Raw genomic sequence first — 20,714 nt, 5'->3', positions numbered from 1 at the left:
ATGGAATGGCAGAAGAGATTTGTAAATGACACATCTGATAAAGAGTTATCAAAATAAATATTATAAATATTTAAGAAATAAGCAGAAGAGAGAAATAGTTTTCCAAAGAAGACATCCAGATGGCTAACAGACATGAAAAGATGGTTAATGTCACTCATCACCAAGGAAATACAAATAAAAACCATGATGAGATACCCCCTCACACCTTTCAGAATGGCTAAAATTAGCAACACAAGAAACAACAGGTGTTGGTGTTGATTCAGAGAAAGGGGAACCCTCTTGCACTGTTGGTGGGAATGCAAACTGGTGCAGCCACTCTTAAGAACAGTATGGAGGTTCCTCAAAAAGTTAAAGATTCCTCGAAAAGTTAAAAATTGAACTACCCTACAACCCAGCAATTGCATTATGAGATATTTATCCAAAGGATACAAAAATACAGATTTGAAGGGGTACGTGCTCCCCAATGTTCACAGTAACATTATCAACAATAGCCAAACTATGGAGAGAGCCCAAATGTCCATAGACTGATGCATGGATAAAGAAGAGGTGGTGGGGGTGCCTGGGTTGCTCAGTCAGTTAAGCATCCAACTTTGACTCAGGTCAGGGTCTCACAGTTCGTGGGTTCGGGCCCTGTGTTGGACTTTGTGCTGAGTTTGGAGCCTGGAGCCTGCTTTAGATTCTGTGTCTCCCTCTCTCTCTCTGCCCGTCCCCCACTTGTGTTCTCTTTCTCTCCCAAAAGTAAATAAATATTACAAAAAAAAAAAAAAAAAAGAGATGAAGAGGTAGTGTATACCCCTGCCCCCCCCACACACAATGGAGTGTTAGTCATCAAAAAGAATGAAATCTTGCCATTTGCAATGTGAATGGAGCTAAGATGTATTATGCTAAGCAAAATTAAGTCAATCAGAGAAAGACATACCATATGATTTCACTTATATGTGGAATTTAATAAAGAAAACAGATGAACATATGGGAAGGGGTAAAAAGAGAATAGAGGGAAACAAACCAAAAGAAACTTAAAAAAAAATTTTTTTTTTAATATTTATTTTTGAGACAGTATGAGCATAAGCCAGAGAGGGACAGAGAGAGGCGGTGACAGAGGATCTGAAACTGGCTTTGTGTTGACAGCACAGAGCCTGATGTGGGACTTGAACTCAAGAGCCATGAGATCATGACCTGAGCCAAAGTCAGCTGCTTAACTGACTGAGCCACCCAGGTATCCCAAGAAACTCTTAATGACAAACATGGGTTGATGGGTAGGAGATGGCCTAGGAGGGTGATGGGTACTAAGGAGGGAACTTGTGATGAGCCCTAGGTGTTGTATGTAAGTGATGAATCACTGAATTCTACTCCTGAAACCAACATTGCACTTGTATGTTAACCAACTAAAATTTAAATTAAAAAAAAAAAAAAAAAAAAAAAAAGGTGTGGTGGGGGAAAGATGTGGTTTATATACATAATGGAATATTACTCAGCAATCAAAAAGAATGAAATTTTGCCATTTGCAATGGCATGGCTGGAGCTAGAGTGGATTATGCTAAGTGAAATAAGTCATTCAGAAAAAGACAAATACCATACGATTTCACTCATATGTGGGATTTAAGAAACAAAACATACAAACACATCAAGAGGGGGTAAAAAAAAGAAAAAAGTGAAAGGGAAAGAAATCACAAGAGGCTCTTTGACAATAGGGAACAGACTGAGGGTTGATGGAGGGAAAAGGGTGGGGAATGGGGCTAGATGGGTGATGCATATTAAGGAGGGTACTTGTGATGAGCACTGGGGTGTTGTATGTAAGTGATGAATCACTGAATTCTACTTCTGAAACCTATATTGTAGTCTATGTTAACTAACTGGAATTTAAATGAAAATATGAAAAGAAAAATAGAAAATAAAGAATAAAAAGAAAAGAACTGAGCTTCCATAAAATCTTTACAACAGTTCTGAAAGAGACTCACTAGGTAGTAAGCATCTATCACTGGGAATGTGAATGTGTGGGAAACACATTGTAGAAAGAATTTGTGCCCTAGGAGGGCATTTGGATATATTGCCTTAAGGCAATCCTCACCTCCCCACCCCAATTAAGGAAATAACCAAGTAAGAAATAACTACGTTCCAGATAGTCAAAATAAATTACCATCACCTGCTTTAAGGCATAAAGGGGAAAAATGTCACCAACAGAACTTCTATTTACTTTCATGGAATCAACAGTGAAAAGGCAATCTCAGAAGTGGGAGGAAATATTTGCAAATCATTTATCTGCTAAGAGGTTAATATCTAGACTATGAAAAGAATTCCTAAAACTCAGCAACAAAAAATAATGATTCAAAAATGGGCAAAAGACTTGGACAGATGTGTTTCATAGATGATAAACAAATGGCCAGTAGCACATGAAAAAAATGCTCATTAATCATTACAGAAATGCAAATAAGGACAATGAGATACCACCTCATACCCATTAGAATAGAAAAACAAAAACAAAAACAACAGAGTAACAAGTGTTCAGAAAATAAGTGTTGGCAAAAGAGTTAAGATGATGGAGCAGCACAGAGACACTGAGCTTGTTTCTTCCCTGAAACGCAGCTAGATCAGCACCAAACCATTTTGAACACCTGGGAAATTAACCTGAGGATTAACACAACAATTTGTATAACTTGAGCCACAGAACTCAGCAGAAAGAGAAAAAATTATTATTATTATTATTATTTTTTACTTTTTAATTTTTAAAGATTTCTTATTCTATTTCATTTTATTTTATACATTATATATATATATATATATATATATATATATATATATATATATATATAATTATTAAAGTTTTCTTACCTTTTCTTTTCTTTCCCTTTTTTCTCTATCCTATCAAGCTTCTCACAACAAGCAGATCAAAACACAACTATGGTCTGGCTTTCATTATTTGATTTTGTGTTTTGTTTTTAATTTTAACTTTTAATTTTATTATTTTTTCTTCCTCCAAAATGACAAAACAAAGGAATACACCTCAAAAAAACAGGAAGAAATGACAGCCAGGGGCTTAATCAACACAGATATAAGCAATATGTCTGAACTAGAATTTAGAACCATAATAATATGAATACTAGGTGGGGTTGAAAAAAGCACAGAACCCCTTCCTGCAGAGATAAAAGAAATAAAATCTAATCAGGACAAAGTTAAAAATGCTTTAACTGAGATGCAATCTCAAATGGATGCCACGATGGCAAGGATGGACAAAACAGAGCAGTAAATCAGTGATACAGAAGATAAAATTATAGAGAATAATGAAGCAGGAAAAAGGAGAGAAACAAAGGCAAAAAGATCATGATACAAGACTTACAGAACTCAGTGATATATTGAAAAGGAATAACATCTGAATCATAGGAGTCTCAGAAGATGAAGAGAGAGAAAAAGGGGCAGAAGATTTATGGTAGCAAATTATAGTGGAAAACTTTCCTAATCTGGGGAAGGACACAGACATCAAAATTCAAGAAGTACAGAGAATTCCCATTAGATTCAACAAAAACCGACCACCACCAAGGCATATCATAGTCAAATTCACAAAATACACAGACAAGAAAAGATTTATGAAAGCAGCAAGGGAAAAAAGTTCTTAACCTATGGAAGACAGATCAGGTTCACAGCAGACATATCCACAGAAACTTGGAGGCCAGAAAGGAGTGACAGGATATAGTCAATGTGATGAATGGGTAAAATAAGTAGCCAAGAATTCTTTGTCCAGCAAGGCTGTCATTCAAAATAGAAAGAGAGATAAAGAGTTTCCCAAACAAAAACTAAAGGAGTTCATGACCACTAAACCAGCCCTGGAAGAAATTTTAAGGGGGGGTTTTGAATGTAGAAAAGATAAAACAAAAAAGACCAAAAGCAACAAAGACTAAAAAGGCCCAGAGGACATCACCAGAAATACTAACTCTATAGAAAACACAATTGTACTAAATTCATATCTTTCAGTACTCACTCTAAATGTCAATGGACTAAATGTTCCCATCTAAAGATTCAGGGTATCAGAATGGATTAGAAAAGAAGACCCATCTATATGCTGCTTACAAGACTCATTTTCGACCTAAAGACACCCACAGATTGGAAGTAAGGGAATGGAGAACAATCAATCATGCTAAGTAGCTGGAGTAGCCATACTTATAATATATGAACTACATTTAAAAATAAAGACTATAACAAGAGATGAAAGGATTATATCATAATTAAGGGGTATATCTACTAAAAGGATCTAACAACTGTAAATATTTATGCCCCTAATGTGGCAGCACCCAAATATATAAATCAATTAACCACAAACATAAAAAAGCTTGTTGATAATAATACCATAATAGTAGGGGATTTGAACACCACACTTACAACAATGGACAGATCATGTAAGCAGAAAATCAACAAGGAAACAATGGCTTTGAATGACACACTGGACCAGATGGACTTAACAGATATATTCAGAACATTTCATCCAAAAGCAGAATACACATTCTTTATGAGTGCGCATGTAACATTCTCCAGAAGAGATCACAAATCAGCCCTCAACAAGTACAAAAAGGTTGAGATGATACGTTGCATATTTTCAGAACACAATGCTACAAAACTTGAAATCAACCACAAGAAAAATTTGGAAAGGTAACAAATACTTGGACACTAAAGAACATCCTACTAAAGAATGAATGGGTTAACAAAGAAATTAAAGAGGAAATTTAAAAAGTCCATGGAAATCAATGAAAATGAAAACACGACAGCCCAAAACCTCTGGGATGCAGCAAAGGCTGTCATAAGAGGGAAGTATATAGCAACCAGGCCTTCCTAAAGAAGGAAGAAAGGTCTCATATACACCACCTAACCTTACACCTAAAAGAGCTGGAAAAAAGAATAGCAAATAAGGTCCAAAACCAGCAGGTAAATAATAAAGATTAGAGAAGAAATTAATGATATCGAAAACAAACAAACAGAACAGATCAACGAAACCAGGAGCTGGTTCTTTGAAAGAATTAACAAAGTTGATAAAATCCCTAGCCAGGCTGATCACAAAGCAAAAGGAAAGGACCCAAATAAAGGGGAGAGATCACAACCAACACAACAGAAATACAAACAATAATAAGAGAATATTATGAGCATTTATATGTCAACAAATTAGGTAATATGAAAGAAATGGATAAATTCCAAGAAACATAAACTACCAAAACTGAAACAGGAAGAAACAGAAAATTTGAACAGACCCATAACCAGTAAAGAAATTGAATCGGTAACCAAAAATCTCCCAACAAGAGTCCAGGGCTGGAATTCTACTAACATTTAAAGAAGAGTTAACACCTATTCTTTTTTTTTTTTTTTTAAACGTTTATTTATTTTTGAGACAGAGACAGAGCATGAACGGGGGAGGGTCAGAGAGAGAGGGAGACAGAGAATCGGAAGCAGGCTCCAGGCTCTGAGCCATCAGCCCAGAGCCTGACGCGGGGCTCGAACTCACCGACCGTGAGATTGTGACCTTAGCCGAAGTCGGACGCTCAACCGACTGAGCCACCCAGGCGCCCCACCACCTATTCTTTTGAAGTTGTTCCAAAAAATAGAAATGGTAGGAAAACTTCCAAACTTATTCTACAAGGCCAGCATTGCCTTGATTCCCAAAACCATACAAAGACCCCCTGAAAAGAAGACCTCCAGACCAATTTCCCTAATGAAGATGGATGCAAAAATTCTCAGCAAGATACTAGCCAACCAGATCCAACAATACATTAAAAGAACTATTCACCACAATCAAGTGGGATTTATTCCTGAGCTGCACGGCTGGTTCAATATCTGCAAATTGATCAATATGATAAATCAAATTAATAAAAGATAGGATTAATAACTCATAATCCTCTCAATAGACACAGAAAAAGCATCTGACAAAATACAGCATCCTTTCTTAAAGCCCTCAAGAAAGTAGGGACAGAAGGATCATACCTCAAGATCATAAAGGCCATATATGAAAGACTCACTGCTAATATCATTCTTAATGGGGAAAAACTGAGAGCTTTCCCCCTAAGTTCAGGAACACAAGGATGTCCACTCTCACCACTGCTGTTCAACACAGTATTGGAAGTCTGGGACTCAGCAATCAGACAATACAAAGAAATAAAAGGTATGCAAATTGGTAAGAAGGAAGTCAAACTTTCACTTTGCAGATGACATTATACTCTATGTGGAAAACCCAAAAAACTCCACCAAAAAAACTGCTAGAACTGATCTATGAATTCAGCAAAGTCACAGGATATAAAATCAATGTACAGACATCAGTTGCATTTTTATACATCAATAATGAAGTAGCAGAAACAGAAATCAAGGAATCCTATTTACAATTGCACCAAAACCCATAAAATACCTAGGAATAAATCTAACCAAAGAGGTGAAAAATCTACGTACTGAAAACTATAGAAAGCTTATGAAAGAAATTGAAGACACATACACAAAAAGGAAAAACATTCCATGCTTACAGGTTGGAAGAACAAATATTGGGGTGCTCGGGTGGTCTCAGTCAAAGCGTCCAACTTCAGCTCAGGTCAAGATCTCACAGTTCGTGGGTCTGAGCCATGTGTCAGGCTGCGCTGATAGCTCAGAGCCTGGAGCCTGCTTCGGATTCTGTGTCTGCTTCTCTATCTGCCCCTCCCCACTCTCACTCTCCCTCTCTCCAAAAATGAACATTAAAAAAAAAAATTTAATTAAAAAAAAGAACAAATATTGTTAAAATGTCAGTACTACCCAAAGCAACCTATGTATTAAATGCAATACCTATCAAAATAACACCAGCATTCTTTACAGAGCTAGGATAAACAATCCTAAAATTTGTATGGAACCAGAAAAGACCGTGAATAGCCAAAGCTAGGATTTGAGCCTAATCCTCAAAAAGAAAACCAAAGCTGGAGGCGTCACAATTCTGGACTTCCAGATGTATTACAAAGCTATAATCAAGACAGTTTGGTACTGGCACAAAAAAGAGACACATACATCAATGGAACAAAATAGAGAACCCAGAAATAGACTCACAAACGTATGGCCAACCAATCTTTAACAAGGCAGGAAAGAAAATCCAGTGGAAAAAAGATGGTGTCTTCAGCAAATGGTGTTGGGAAAACTGGACAGGGACATGCAGAAGGATGAACCTGGACCACTTTCTTACACCGTACACAAAAAAACTCAACATGGATGAAAGACCTAAACGTAAGACAGGAAGCCATCAAAATCCTGGAAGAGAAAACAGGCAACAACCTCTTTGACCATGGCTGCAGCAACTTCTTACTTGATATGTCTCTAGAGGCAAGGGAAACAAAGGCAAAAATGAACTATTGGGACCCATCAAGATAAAAATCTCCTGCACAGCAAAGGAAACAATCAGCAAAACTAAAAGGCAACCGACAGAATGGGAGAAGATATTTGCAAATGACGTATCAGATAAAGCATTAGTATCCAAAATCTATAAAGAACTTAACAAACTCAACACCCAAAAAATAAATAATCCAGTGAAGAAATGGGCAAAAATCATGAACAGTTTTCCAAAGAAGACACCCAGATGGCTAATAACCACATGAAAAGATGCTCAACATCACTCATCATCAGGGAAATACAAATCAAAACCACAATGAGATACCACCTCACGCCTGTCAGAATGGCTAAAATTAACAACCCAGGCAACAACAGATGTTGGTCAGGATGCGGAGAAAGAGGAATCCTTTTGCACTGGTAGTGGGAATGCAAATTGGTGCAGCCACTCTGGAAAACAGCACAGAGATTCCTCAAAAAATTAAAAATAGAATTACCTATGACCCAGGAATTGTACTGTTAGGTATTTGTCCAAAGGATACAGGAGTGCTGTTTTGAAGGGGCACATGCACCCCCATGTTTATAGCAGCACTATTGACAATAGCCAAAGTATGGAAAGAGCTCAAATGTCCATCAACTGATGAATGGATAAAGAAGATGTGGTATTTATATGTAATGGAATATTACTCAGTAATAAAAAAGAATGAAATCTTGCCATTTGCAACAACATGGATGGAACTAGACTGTATTATGCTAAGCGAAATAAGTCAGTCAGAGAAAAACAAATACATTTCCCTTACATATGGAATTTAATAAACAACATAAGATGAATATAAGGGAAGTAAAGATAATATAAAATCAGAGAGGGAGACAAACCATAAAAGACTATTAAATACAATGAACAAAAATTGAGGGTCGCTAGCTGGTTGTTAGGTGGGGGAATGGGCTAAATGGGAGAGGGGCATTAAGGACACTTGTTGGGAATGAGCACTGGGTGTTACATGTAAGTGATGAATCACTAAATCTATTCCTGAAATTATTACACTATATATTAACTAACTTGGATTTAAATTTTTAAAAAGTGAAAAAAAAAAAGTGTTGGCAAGGATGTAGAGTAATTGAACCCTTGTGTACTGTTGGTGGGAACGTCATATAGTGCAGCTACTAAACAGTTCCTCAAAATTTTAAAAATAGCATTCACATGATCTAGCAATCCCATTTCTGTGTATATATCCAAAAAGAACTGAAAACAGGGTCTCAAAGAGATATTGTACCCCATGTTCATAGCAGCATTATATACAACAGCCAAAAGGTGGAAGCAACCCAAGTGTCCATTTATAGATGAATGGATAAAACAAAATGTGGTATATCTATACCATGGACTACTAGAATACCTTAAAATGAAAAGAAATTCTGACACATGCCATGAGAATGAACCTTAAGGACATAATTTTAAGTGAAATAAGCCGCTCACAAAAAGACACTCTTGTACCGACCTAGAATAGCCAAATTCAGATATAAACATATGGTAATTGCCAGGGAGGCAATTAGGAGAGGGACGAATAAGTTGTTTAATGGGTGTAATCAGCTACACAAGATGAAAAGAGCTCTGGAGATTGGTTGCTAACAGTGTGAATGTAACACTACTGAACTCTGTATTTAAAAAATGATTAAGAAGCTATGTTTTATGTTAGGTACATTTTACAATTAAAAAAAAAAGTGAATATGCTTAATTTTACTTGGTGATGAATAGACAGACTGCTTTTCACTCAAAGCCAGAAATCTAAATCTTGGCATCAAATAAAAATAAATTATATACTTTCTTAAAATAAACTAGGAAAAGACTAACTTATTCATTTTAGATGAAAGCAATGAGCTACTATTTAAGAAATGCCTTCTAAGTACTATGCACTTTATAGAAATATTACCTTCAGTTCTTACAAGGCAGAGAATATCTCTACTTTATAAATGAGGAAACTGAAGCTCTTTTAAGGTTCTGAAATTTCCTCACGGTGGAAGTGGCAGAGTCACAATTTAAATACCAATGTATGTGCTTCCAAAGGCTCATGTTCATTTCCCTCTATCACAGGGCTTGCTAGACATTATGCCTGAGTTAGGATCATTTGACCGTGGCTTTTCTTTTAGATTTCCAGATCTTGGAAGGATCTGGAATTAAAAAGGGCAGGGGAAGAAATTACTCTTTTAAATGTTAGTCTGCTTTTTTTTTCTTCTTTAATGTTTATGTATTTATTTTGACAGAGAGAGAGAGAGAGAGAGAGAGACAGACAGACAGACACACAGACAGAAAGGAGAGAGCACGTGCATGCTAGTTGGGGAGGAGCAGAGGGAGAGACAGAGAATCCCAAGCAGGCTCCGCACTGTTAGCACAGAGCTGGAGGCTGGGCTCAATCTTATGACCAGGAGATCATGACCTGAGCTGAAACCAAGAGTCAGTCAGACATTTAACTGACTGAGCCACCCAGGCATCCCAAGAAATCCCTGTTTTAGCACTCCAGGTCTATACAGCAGGTATTACATCTTACTTATAGCAAATAAAATACAACCCCTATTGACACTATTCTGAATAGATTTTAAAATTTGGATATTCTTCATGGCTATACTTGATTTAATTAAAATCATACCTGGCACAATGCCTCTGAGCCCCTAGCAATGTATCTTCCATAAAGGTCCTTTCTTATAGTTATAAAATAAGGAGTATTTTTAGTAAGGTTACATTCTTCACTATGTGGGTGTGAAAGAAAATAGCCCTCAGTCCATCTGACTTTTTAATATGCTGTTAATGTGTAATTCATTACATGAGACCTTTATATGTGAAGTTCTCTCTATATTCTAACATTTGCTAAATACTTACTTATACCAGGTACTGTGCTAAATGTTTTATATGTATCAGCTCAGATACACCTCCAAATTATTCTATGAAGTAGACACCATTTTTAGTCCTACTTATAGATGAGGCATGAAGAAGTTAATTAGTTTTCTCAAGGTTCCATAGGTAGTTAAGTGGCTGTAAACTCAGGGAGTCTGATTCAAGAGTTTGTTGTCTAGTGAGCATTATTATGGTTCAGCATATGGCCTTTTTCTTCTAGAGTAGACAGCTTTTAGCATAGCAATGACTCCCCCAAACTGATGACAAGGGCAACCTGAATGCATATAAAAAGAAATATTTATTAACTCAAGCTGTACCATATACTGATTTAGTCAAACAAGAAATTTACACAAAAACCTAAGTAAAATCCATAGTATTCCATTCAGACCTGAATTTTATATTGATAGGACAGGAGAATGTCTTTTGCTTAAAACAAAAGAGCAAAATGGCTCCAATTCCATTTTGTAGGAATGCAGACCTGTGGGGAGCCAAAGCCATGCCAACCAGGCACTGGGCCTGACCTAATGAATTTGTCGCCCATGTCACCAGCCAGTTTGCTTCCAAGAACTCAGCCCCAGCACTGACTTCTTTGCTTTTAAGGCAATAGTCTTCGGATCCTTGTTATAAGAGTTCAAATAAAATTCCAAAGCTCTCACATCTTCATTGAGGTGGCAGATGTACTATTAGTTTGCAGCCAATGGCAGTCTGGAAGCTGAAATCACTCTGCTATAACCTTTTGTGCTTTGGCAGCATTTTCCAAAATTTTCCTTTTCCATTCTTCATAATCCTGTGTCAGATCTTCATCTTTCTGCAGTTTATGTGGTCTGTCTACTACCTTCTCTGTTTCTATGAAAGAAAATTTTCAAAAGTGTTTCAAAATTCTTACAAGTAAAAAAAAAGTAACCTTGTTTCAAAGATCTTATTAATTAAAAAATATGGAATATAATGCTGAAAACTGGAAACAGTAGCTAACACATTAGTTTTTTGCTCTTTTACTCCATGCACCTCACAACATCCTTAAAATAGTTAACATTTATCAAGCACCTATCTTGTGCTTCAAGACACTGAACCAAGAACTTCAATGGCATTATCTCATTCAACCCTCACCATAATTCTATGAAGTGGGTGCTAATATTAACCGCAAAAGATTAGAAAATTCAGGCTTACAGAAATAAGTGACTTTCCTAAAGTTCTAGAGTCAGTGGGTATTAAAGCAGGATTTGAACCTAAGCCGTTTGGCTTCAGATAGGTTCTTACATAATATTTCTATTAACTTCTTTAAATGACTACTTGGAAAAGTGTCTTATCAAATAAATGATTGTTAGAATTTATTTAAAACCTGACTCTTATCAGGCAAGCAGCTAAAGCAGCACGGGACTATTCACTGCATTAAACTCACTGTACACTAATCCCACTGCACTAATTTCAAAGCTTGTCCAGTGTTAATACAACTTACCTTTTGCTGGAGGTTCAACCATTGTCTTCTTTTTCTTCTGTGGTGGAGTAGCTGAATCTCCAGCCTCTCCTTTAAGGGAAAAAACGTGTTACCTACTAACTAAATTTTCTCCTATTCTTAATTTTACTAGTTGGGCACATTTTGGATTACAAATAAAAATTAGATACTTTGACCAAATACTAGGATAAGGAGAAGGCAAATGATCTTGCCCTTCTCTTTTCTTTAGTTTCTCTTGTCAGACTTGAGAATCTTTTCTATTCTAGCTTATGTATATGGAGGCTAGCATTTAACATTGGAGCATGTTAACAGAAAATCTATTTTTCAGGCATGGAGTCATATAATCACAGGTGTTTTAAAGGTCATTATGCTACTTTATTTGAAAAACCAAGTAATTTCTTACTAAAAACTTACTTGGTCCACATTAAATACAGAATTCAGAAAGCAGCCATTTTGCAAGTTTGAAAATATTAGGCTTTTACCAGTAAGTTTACATTTTCAAATAACACATTCTTGAAATATAGAATGAATACTCACTGTCAGCCTGCCGTCCAATCTTCTCTAATTGTTTACATAGTCGATCAAATATGGCTTTTTTCACACCAGATGTGGCTACCATTTTATTTTTATCCACCTTTAGCTTTAAAACCCTATAAAAGAGTTTAATAAATTACTATTTTTAAGACCAGTATAGCTATCTCTGGCCAACCATATTATCAACTTATTTCCTTTCCACTCATGCTTTATGTTTAGTTTTCCTTTCATTCCAAACATATATTATTAGCTATAATCATGTAAATTTGCCTTTTAAAACTACTTATTTAGTTATTTGTTGGACTGACAGTTAAAATATAATGGGATCTGTCATGTAACAAAAGGGGCACACAGGGGCACCTGGGTGGCTCAGTTGGTTGGGCATACGACTTTGGCTCAGGTCGTGATCTCACAGCTCATGGGTTCAAGCCCTGCATCAGGCTCTGTGCTGACAGCTCAGAGCCTGGAACCTTCTTCGGATTCTGTCACAGTTTCTCTCTGCCCCTCCCCCCTCTCTCTCTCAAAAATAAATTTAAAAAAATTTTAAAAAAGGGGGCACACAGAAGACATCTGTATAGTGGTTCATGCCTTGAAGAACTCTCAGTGAATCTCAGATGTTACTAATTTGCTGAATGACAATCATAGCATTTTTAAGTGTTCAACTCACTTTAACCCATGATACTTATGTTTATACTATAGGAAGATAAATCACTTTCACCTCCCCAATTACCAATCACCTTCCTAATTACCAGTCCACAACAACTACTAATGAAATATACAAGAGACTTCTTGTTTAGGATAAATCTAGTCAAACCTCTGTTTGCTCAGTGTAATTTGGTTTCAAAAGTAGGGTTAGTTGTTAATATTGTTTTTTGTAACAGCCGCCATACTCTTTCTCCACATACACATATCTTTGTTGAAATAAAAGGACATTTTCTATGAATGCCAATTAATCATTCTAGGTGTGTAGCTAATAGAGCTAAACAACCAAAATTAGAGGCTGGGTAGTAAGAAACCCAGTCTTTACAGGACAACTATATTTTGTTTTATAAGGAGTTTCCCAGCAAGATCAAATAAGACAACTTTAGACAAAGATAACAGTTAGGAGTATTTCCAAGGTATCATTTCAGTATGCACAAAAATAACCCCAAATTTTAAAATTCAGATGTAAAAATTCATCACTGGTGTTTTCTAAATTACTTGAAAAACAGCTGCAATTGGTACTTAAAAAAGATAGGACTGGAATAATCATAAACCAGTTTTAACGACAGATTTTATCACTCTTAAAGGTAGACCCTGGGGGTGCCTGGCTGGCTAAGTCAGAAGAACATATGACTCTTGATCTTGGGGTTGTGAGTTTGAGCCCCACGTCAGGTGTACAGATTACAAAAGAAAATAAAAAACTTAAAAAACAAAACATGGACCCTTGGCAAGCAGACTACTGGCAACAGTGATCCAAATTGTCAGATATATTGTAGGCTAAACAGAATCTGGTCACTTGGCCACTATTCCTAATATTATTTATATGGGAAAACATGCTCTGTGTTGAAATAAACTGAATTAGAAGTCTTCTTTGGGAATGAGAAATCTCTTTGTGAACTGTGGACTTTTCTCAATATTAAAAGGCACACTTACTTGCATGCTGAAAGTAGTGCAGCAGTGGTGAAAAGTGGCCTGGATAAGTCGAGATCCAACTGCTGTGTTTGTGGAAGACTGGACTCATAGCTAAGGGAAAGCAGTGTTTGCAGAATTATTTGTTAAAAAATATTATTTCAAAGGGACTGAAAATGCATATGAGAACTTACTAAGCCATTTAAATGCATGAGCTATACATCATATCACCTTACCATATTAGTTATTTTTTAAGACTGAAAATAGGACATTAGATAATTCTGCCTTTTGTATCAGTATAAATTTTCAGTTAAGACTCTTTATGCTTCTTACCTTTGCAATATCTTTGAAGCCATGTTCACTGCTTCTGTACAGCTAAATTGTACAGCTAGGTCTCTTATTCCAATATTTGAATTCAGGCCCAGTAAACACTCAAAAGATTTAAGACAGCTCTGATACATCTTCTTGTTCAAACCAGAAAGTTTAATTAAATAAACCTTTAAAAGAAAAAAATGCATGAATCATAAAAATTATCATAATCATTCTATATTGGTGGCCTTAAACGTTTGTTTAGTAGGTCACCTTTTCAAAATTAATTAATTCTGTGACAACTGACTCTATCTAAACATTTAGCTTCATTTAGTCAAAAGTCAGTAATCATGTCAGGCAGAATTGAGTACTGCTTTCAAGGAGCTCACACTTTAGAAAGACAGTCATGCATAAGCACAGATAATTTTAAAAAACAACATAGTGTTACTACAGCCACGCTGTGAATAAAAAAACACAGGAGACACCTGTTTTTCAACAAAAGTGACAATGTGCAATTTAGTGGGAAAAGGATGGAGGGAAGTAGTGGGAGTGGGGGTGGGAAGGATGATTGTGTGGAGGAGGGAGAGGAGAGGCTAACTGGGAAACAGGAGGATCAACAACTGAGGGAAACCAACTATACCTGGGAAAGTCAAGGAAAGTTTCATGAAGGATGTAACAGCAAGGCAGGGTCATGGAAGACCTTGCCAGAAAAGAAATGCATGTTAAAAAAAAAAAAAAAAAGGTTGTTGCTTTACAAAGATGTAAGTCATTAAAGTGCATAGTCTGTTAAGTAAATAGTGTAGCTTGAGGTTAGTATTTAAGACAGGCTGGAGAGTTTGACAGTAATGGGGAGCCAATGTCACCATTTGATGAGTATATCATTATGTGATATATACTGTGTTAAGTGTGTTACATACAGTATATGGTTTAATCCTCACAATAATCCAGTGAAATGGATATTCTTATCCCTACTTCATGAATGAGGAAACTGGAAGCTCACAGAGCTAGTAACTGGTGGTACTGAGATTTGGTCTCAACATCTAACTCTTCCTGACTCCTAGCTTGTGCTCTCAACCACTGTGATACTGGAAGAAAAATACATATGGGTTTTAAAGCATGCGCTTTAGGAGGATGCTAGCAGCTGCATGAAAGATGGTCTTGAGTAAAGAAAGAGGCAGCCAAGGAAACTAGATAGTAAAGAGTAAAGGGAATTTTCTTCAACTTGATAAAAATGGTCTTGAAGTTTACCTAGAATAATCTTATCTAATAGCCAGGAAAATTCTAAAAAACAAGAGTTTAGTTAGAGTCTACTCTTTCCAATCAGAAATTAAAACATATGATTAAGTTTCAGTGTTGCAGAGGATTATTTAGACATTCAGTGGGACCTACTTACCCTGTCCAAGGGGCACTTCATACAGGAAGCTGCAAGATCCAGGCACATGACTGCATTGCTGGTTTCTGTGGTATGTGCAGACAGGCCATTACAGTTCACCTGGGACAGTCGCAAGTACTCCTCTGCTTTCCTGGTTATAAAGGCAACATGCTCATTAAGACTCTTCCAGAAGTTTGCCCAACACTTTGGTAAACAATAAATACAGCTTGGTGGACTTCGTTCTGGGCCTAACTCCTATGCAAGTTTATGTGGGGGTGGGAGACAAGGTTCTGTAAGACAGAATCAGCCCTGACCTCAGACACCACTGTGCTTAAGTACTTCTAAGCAAAAGTAAGTTCTTCAATTTCTTAAAAACAAACAAACAAACAAACAAACAGACAGACAAAAAACCCCAACTTCTTTCATCCTTCCATTACTGGGACAAACATGAACTATCGCAGAGGCTGGCAGTTATACCAGGGTTCCTTCTTTTTACCCCTTCCTCTAAATCAGTGATTCTCAAATTTTAATGTACAAGACAATCACCTTGAGCTTGTGAAAACAGATTGCTGGGTCCCATCCTCGGGGTTTCTGATCAGTAGGCCTGGAATGGGACCCGAGAATTTACATGTCTAAGGAGTGCCAAGATGATACTGATGTTGCTGGTCCAGGAACCACACTTTGAGAATGGCTGTTCTAAACGATTACTGAATTCAAGAGGTCTTACTTCAACTCTTAAGAAGTGCTTTCCTTTCTCTCCCTCAATTGAGCGCCAAAGCATCGGGCCTTGTCTTGCTCTCCACGCTTCAGCCACAACAGCTTTATTTCTAACCCTGGATTATGCAAAGTGATTTTTTGTGCCGCTCTTCCCACGTCTTCCGATAGCTGGCACCTTCTATCAATCTGGTCTCAGCAAAAGTGACAGCCCCTCCAAGGCCTTTCTAGGATTTGTTTTTCTATTTTTTTAACGTTTTTTATTTATTTTTGAGACAGAGAGAGACAGAGCATGAACGGGGGAGGGGCAGAGAGAGAGGGAGACACAGAATCGGAAGCAGGCTCCAGGCTCTGAGCCGTCAGCCCAGAGCCTGACGCGGGGCTCGAACTCACGGACCGCGAAATCGTGACCTGAGCTGAAGTCAGCCGCTTAACCGACTGAGCCACCCAAGCGCCCCTAGGATTTGTTTTTTTAATGAAAAGCAAACGCCAGGGCGCGCTCTGTGCTCCTCCCTCCCCCGCTTCCGGCACATCACCCAGTTTAGTTTTCTCCCTAGTTCTGTCATAGACAGTAACCTCAATGGAGGTCTGTGTGGCTCACCACTGTAAAGAGACCCTCAATAAACATCTGTGGGACGACCTAAGTTCTCCGACTTTTCCCTTCCCACCGAAACAGCTGTTCCTAAAGACATCTGCAATTGTCCCTTCTCGCCGGCTCATAAAGGCCCACTCTGCTGGCAAGTTTTTCCTGAGACAGGGCCTAATCCCACCCACTTCCGGCGTTCCCCCCTCACTCCAGCACTGCCCGACGCGCGGGAATGACTCGGGCCTCGCCTGAGGGAAGTCTAAGGCCCGCTGAGGCGTGCACCGCCAAACCCACCTTAGCACATCTGGCTCGGCGATACCCAAGCGCGGTGCTAAACGCCGGATCAGCCCCGATTCCATGGCGCGAACTAATCTCGCGAACAGCTGCTACACGATGAAACCCGCGCGCAAACGCCGCGCCAGCCAGTGACGGCCAGGCCCCACCCCTCTAACTGCATCTGGATTGGCTGGGACAAGAAGTTGAGACCGTTCCACAAATCAAGCCTAGTCTTCCTTTTGCGCATGCGCAACGTGACTGCACGCCCCTGGACAGGTGAACTTGGGCCGGCAGCTCCCACTTCTTCCATTCCTTCCGTCTTGACAAACTACTCAAACGACACCTTTACTTCCTGCTGTCTCCTTCCTGCCGCCGAGAGATTCCTCGCTACAGTGCACCTCCCCGCCCTCTCTCACACACTGTGGAGGGACAGGCTAGAACCCAGGTCCGTCAGTCCATGGATAAGTGGCAGGAGCCAATAAACACGCGAGACTTGAGTTCCTAGAAGCGGGCCAATCGAGGAGCCGCCTGCAGGGTCCGAGGGCGGGGCTAAGGAGGGCGGGGTTTGGAGAGGCCGCAGCGTCACCTGACCACAGGAGGCTTCGCGCGGGGTGGGTGCTCCTTGCTGCAGGCTTTGGGGAGTCGCCATGGTAAGTGTTGAGGGGCGGCGGGCCCCGGGCGGACCCTTCTTTCAACCTCTGCGCTCTCCCACCGCCCTGGAGCCTTGCGGGCGGAGTTGGGGCTCTGCAGCCTGATCGGGGCTAAGACCAGCTCGGCTTGGCCTGCGGGATGAGGACAGGCCGGGGAAGGCCGCAGGCGGGCAGATCCGAGATCGGGGTGGGCGGCGGCTCCTGATCGCAACGGTTGCTCTGGAATGGGGTAGCCTTTTCGAGGGGGTGTCTCGGCCTGTAGGCTCTGAGGTCCATGAAGGCCTGCTGCCACCTCTTGAGTGGAGTCGGCCACCGCCGCGCCTTGAGGGGAATACCGGGTCTAAGCGTCAGGCTGGGTCGGGGGCGTGCAGTGGGCCTGAGACTCCGAGGTGGCGTAGGGATCCGCCCAGAGATTGATCTGTCGCTGGCGTGCGTTTCCACCTTTGTGCCTGGTAGTGCTCTGTTGTCCCCACGCCCTTTTCTTGTACAAGAAATACCTACCGGAGGGGCCAAGTGGTGTCTTGGCCTTTTTCGGCCTCATAGCCCCCTTCCACTGCTGTGTTTGTCAGCGATTTCTAGGGACTCACGTGAATTTCCTGGAAGGACTCTTGCTATCTGATATCCATTAAGTAGGACAGAAAGGAGACTTCTTGTTTCCTTTAATGTTTGTTTATCGGGTACCTTGGCTATATTACGTGTCTTCTCATTGATGAAATCTAAGTATTTTATTTGCTGGAAGTAGGCATTCATTCTTGTTAGCTCCTCTTCGTGGTGGCAGCAAATCGTGATGTGGCTGTTGGCCTGTAAACTTGAACTTCCTCAAAATGTAAATCCATGTGCCTAGTTTCCACAAAGGCAAGTTGTCACTTGCATTTTATTAGCTTTTGACATAATCTGCAGTGTATAAACCATGTTTTGGGGTGTTGGTGTATTCTATGTAATTTTAATGATCTCATTATTCAGTTCATGTAGACAGGCTTTTATAAACCTCTAAGCCTGGAAACAGACTTCACTTTAAATGTGTTAATGCCAGAAAGCAGGATTAAATGTTTGACATACTACTTTCATATAATATATTGCCGTACAAGATTTTGTTTATTTCTCAGAATTTTTACAATAGAGAACTGATGTAAGGACGATGTAAAAATTTAGCGAGGATGTGTCAGTTTCTCAACATTTATGGATTGATATGTACAGTGTTTTGTAATGGAAAGCACTTAATTAAGGATCTGCTGTACACCTTAGTTCTGTACTGGGTGAACCAGTTTGAAGCAGTGAGCTGGACACACGGTCCTGTCCTCATGGACATTTTTGGGAAAGGAAACTTGGCTGTCAGTCTTGTCACAGTCAGTGTTTCTATGAATTGGGCGAGTCATTCATTCTTCTTTGAGTCTCACTGAAAACAACTGTTGGCTTCTTTGGCTCTTCCCCGTCCTAAAATTCTGGGATACAATTCAATTCAAGCATATTGTATGCCTTCTAATGTCAGTGCTAGGCACTGGAAACAAACACGGTCCTTACTGTCCAAGAGCTTAAGAGTGTCTAACAGGGAAGATATGCTTATGGAACTTAATGTAATATAGTCTTTACAGTCTTTATTAGCACTGTCAGCTCAGTGTTGTGGGATCGTAGAGGGAGAGAGTTCTGCTTCAGGAGCCTGAAAAAGACTATGGAAAGTGACATGTGAACTGAGACAGTGAGGAAGGTAAGCAGAAATTCTCCAGGTGGAGGAGAAAGAGCATTGCCAATAGGTGAAGCTGAGAGAAGTGAATGCTCATGGTGTGTACCAACATAGAATTCCTGGAGAAATTTATTGGTAAATGAAGTTGGAGCCAGTTTAGTGTTCAAATTGTATTTTGAAGTTCCCAAGCCCTCATCATCCTTAATGCTCTGTACTTCAGTTGTAATGTTGTGAAAGGAAAAGAAAGGGAAGGGAAGGAAAGAAAGCAAAGGAAAACAAAAGAAAATACAAAATTTCTGATTTTGAGAAAAATAAAATAGTACTTTCACTAAATATGATGAAATTCTGTATCTTTGTGAGAGTGGTTATTTTCACTTTACAGTTGATTTGCATTGTGTTAGGATTACATCTACAGCATATCAGTGAAAAAATGGACCAGTAAATAAGTGGCTAGGATGGGTGGAGATAATTGCTTGTATCTGAGGGGGGTATAATAATAATAACACTTAAAAAGTGCTTATTACTAAGTGCTAGGCATGTTCTGAGCTCTGTGTCATTTCATTTATTCGTCATAATAGTATAAGTACTCTTACTGTTCCTGTTTGATGGAAGAGGAAATGAATGCACATTGTTTGAATGGAGAGTAATTTTATAAGTGATCCGTTCATAATGGATCACTTTCTCTGCCTTTCTCTGAACCGTGTAATTGTATAGACTTAGGACTGTTTGGCCTGGGTCTCAAGCTAAAGTGAGCCTAGTCACAAATGTTAATTTGATCTTGATTCTTTAGTGTTTCCATTTTTCTCTGACCCATGTAACTGCTAAGTATAGAGTCATTTGTAAATGAGGAACCACTTCTGTAAGTGAGGAGACATTGATTACCTGGCTCATGTTTAATGAGAGCATGTTCGTAACAGTTCTTACTGTTCTTGCTGTATGTGACACTTCCCAGGGAGGGCATCAAGACACTCCCTTAGAATAGCCATATTATGGCTACATTTGTATAATAACTACATTGTTCTGGAAGTAATATCTAAAAATACATTTCTTTATTATAGCTTTAGTTTTTCATTTGTAGCCTACTTTGTAATAAGGGTGTAGTTTTCTACATTTTGTATTTATGTTTCTATTTTAAACCCAGTTGATACAAAATAGAAGAATTTTGCTAAAGTTTTATTTATAAATCACTGAATCTATTTAGTTCTATACAAATATTTTTACAATTGTAGTCTCTTTGTAACCAGTTATATTTGCTATATTAAAGTAATTTTAATACAAAATAGCCAAAAGGTGGAAGCAACCCAAGTGTCCCATCAATAGATGAATAGAT

The 20,714-nt window shown here is 38.7% G+C and overlaps 2 protein-coding genes across 3 annotated transcripts in view; one reads left to right on the top strand and one right to left on the bottom strand.

The window, feature by feature from the left end:
• Nucleotides 1-10,477: 10,477 nt before the first annotated feature.
• ORC6 (origin recognition complex subunit 6) lies at nucleotides 10,478-17,407 on the bottom strand. 2 transcript variants are annotated; one of them, XM_042918738.1, is made up of 7 exons: nucleotides 17,072-17,407; nucleotides 15,499-15,628; nucleotides 14,130-14,293; nucleotides 13,821-13,910; nucleotides 12,189-12,301; nucleotides 11,655-11,723; nucleotides 10,478-11,044 (listed from the first exon to the last, which is right to left on the bottom strand). In XM_042918738.1, the coding sequence occupies exons 1-7, from the start codon at nucleotides 17,134-17,136 to the stop codon at nucleotides 10,917-10,919; spliced, it is 759 nt and encodes a 252-aa protein (XP_042774672.1). In that variant the 5' UTR covers nucleotides 17,137-17,407; the 3' UTR covers nucleotides 10,478-10,916. The 2 variants fall into 2 exon arrangements, with proteins under 2 accessions (XP_042774672.1, XP_042774673.1); XM_042918739.1 differs by lacking the exon at nucleotides 11,655-11,723.
• A 215-nt stretch (nucleotides 17,408-17,622) lies between these two features.
• The window catches only part of VPS35 (VPS35 retromer complex component), a 28,508-nt gene continuing 25,416 nt past the window's right edge, over nucleotides 17,623-20,714 (top strand). Inside the window, exon 1 of the mRNA XM_042918737.1 lies at nucleotides 17,623-17,703. Within this exon, the coding sequence (XP_042774671.1) occupies nucleotides 17,701-17,703 (3 nt within the window). The 5' untranslated portion in view covers nucleotides 17,623-17,700. The remainder of the gene's footprint in view (nucleotides 17,704-20,714) is intronic.

The sequence above is a fragment of the Panthera leo genome, chromosome E2 (assembly GCF_018350215.1).
Source record: "Panthera leo isolate Ple1 chromosome E2, P.leo_Ple1_pat1.1, whole genome shotgun sequence".
Lineage (NCBI taxonomy): Eukaryota > Metazoa > Chordata > Mammalia > Carnivora > Felidae > Panthera > Panthera leo.
This window is presented reverse-complemented; position numbering and strand designations above follow the sequence as displayed.

Coding starts and splice junctions, on each gene's coding strand:
- ORC6 (XM_042918738.1), bottom strand. CDS start 17,136: ATGGAATCGGGGCTGATCCGGCGTTTAGCACCGCGCTTGGGTATCGCC. Junction 14,294..15,498: donor TGAAGTGCCCCTTGGACAGG/GTAAGTAGGTCC, acceptor TTTCTTTTAAAG/GTTTATTTAATTAAACTTTC. Junction 13,911..14,129: donor GCTTCAAAGATATTGCAAAG/GTAAGAAGCATA, acceptor GCTTTCCCTTAG/CTATGAGTCCAGTCTTCCAC.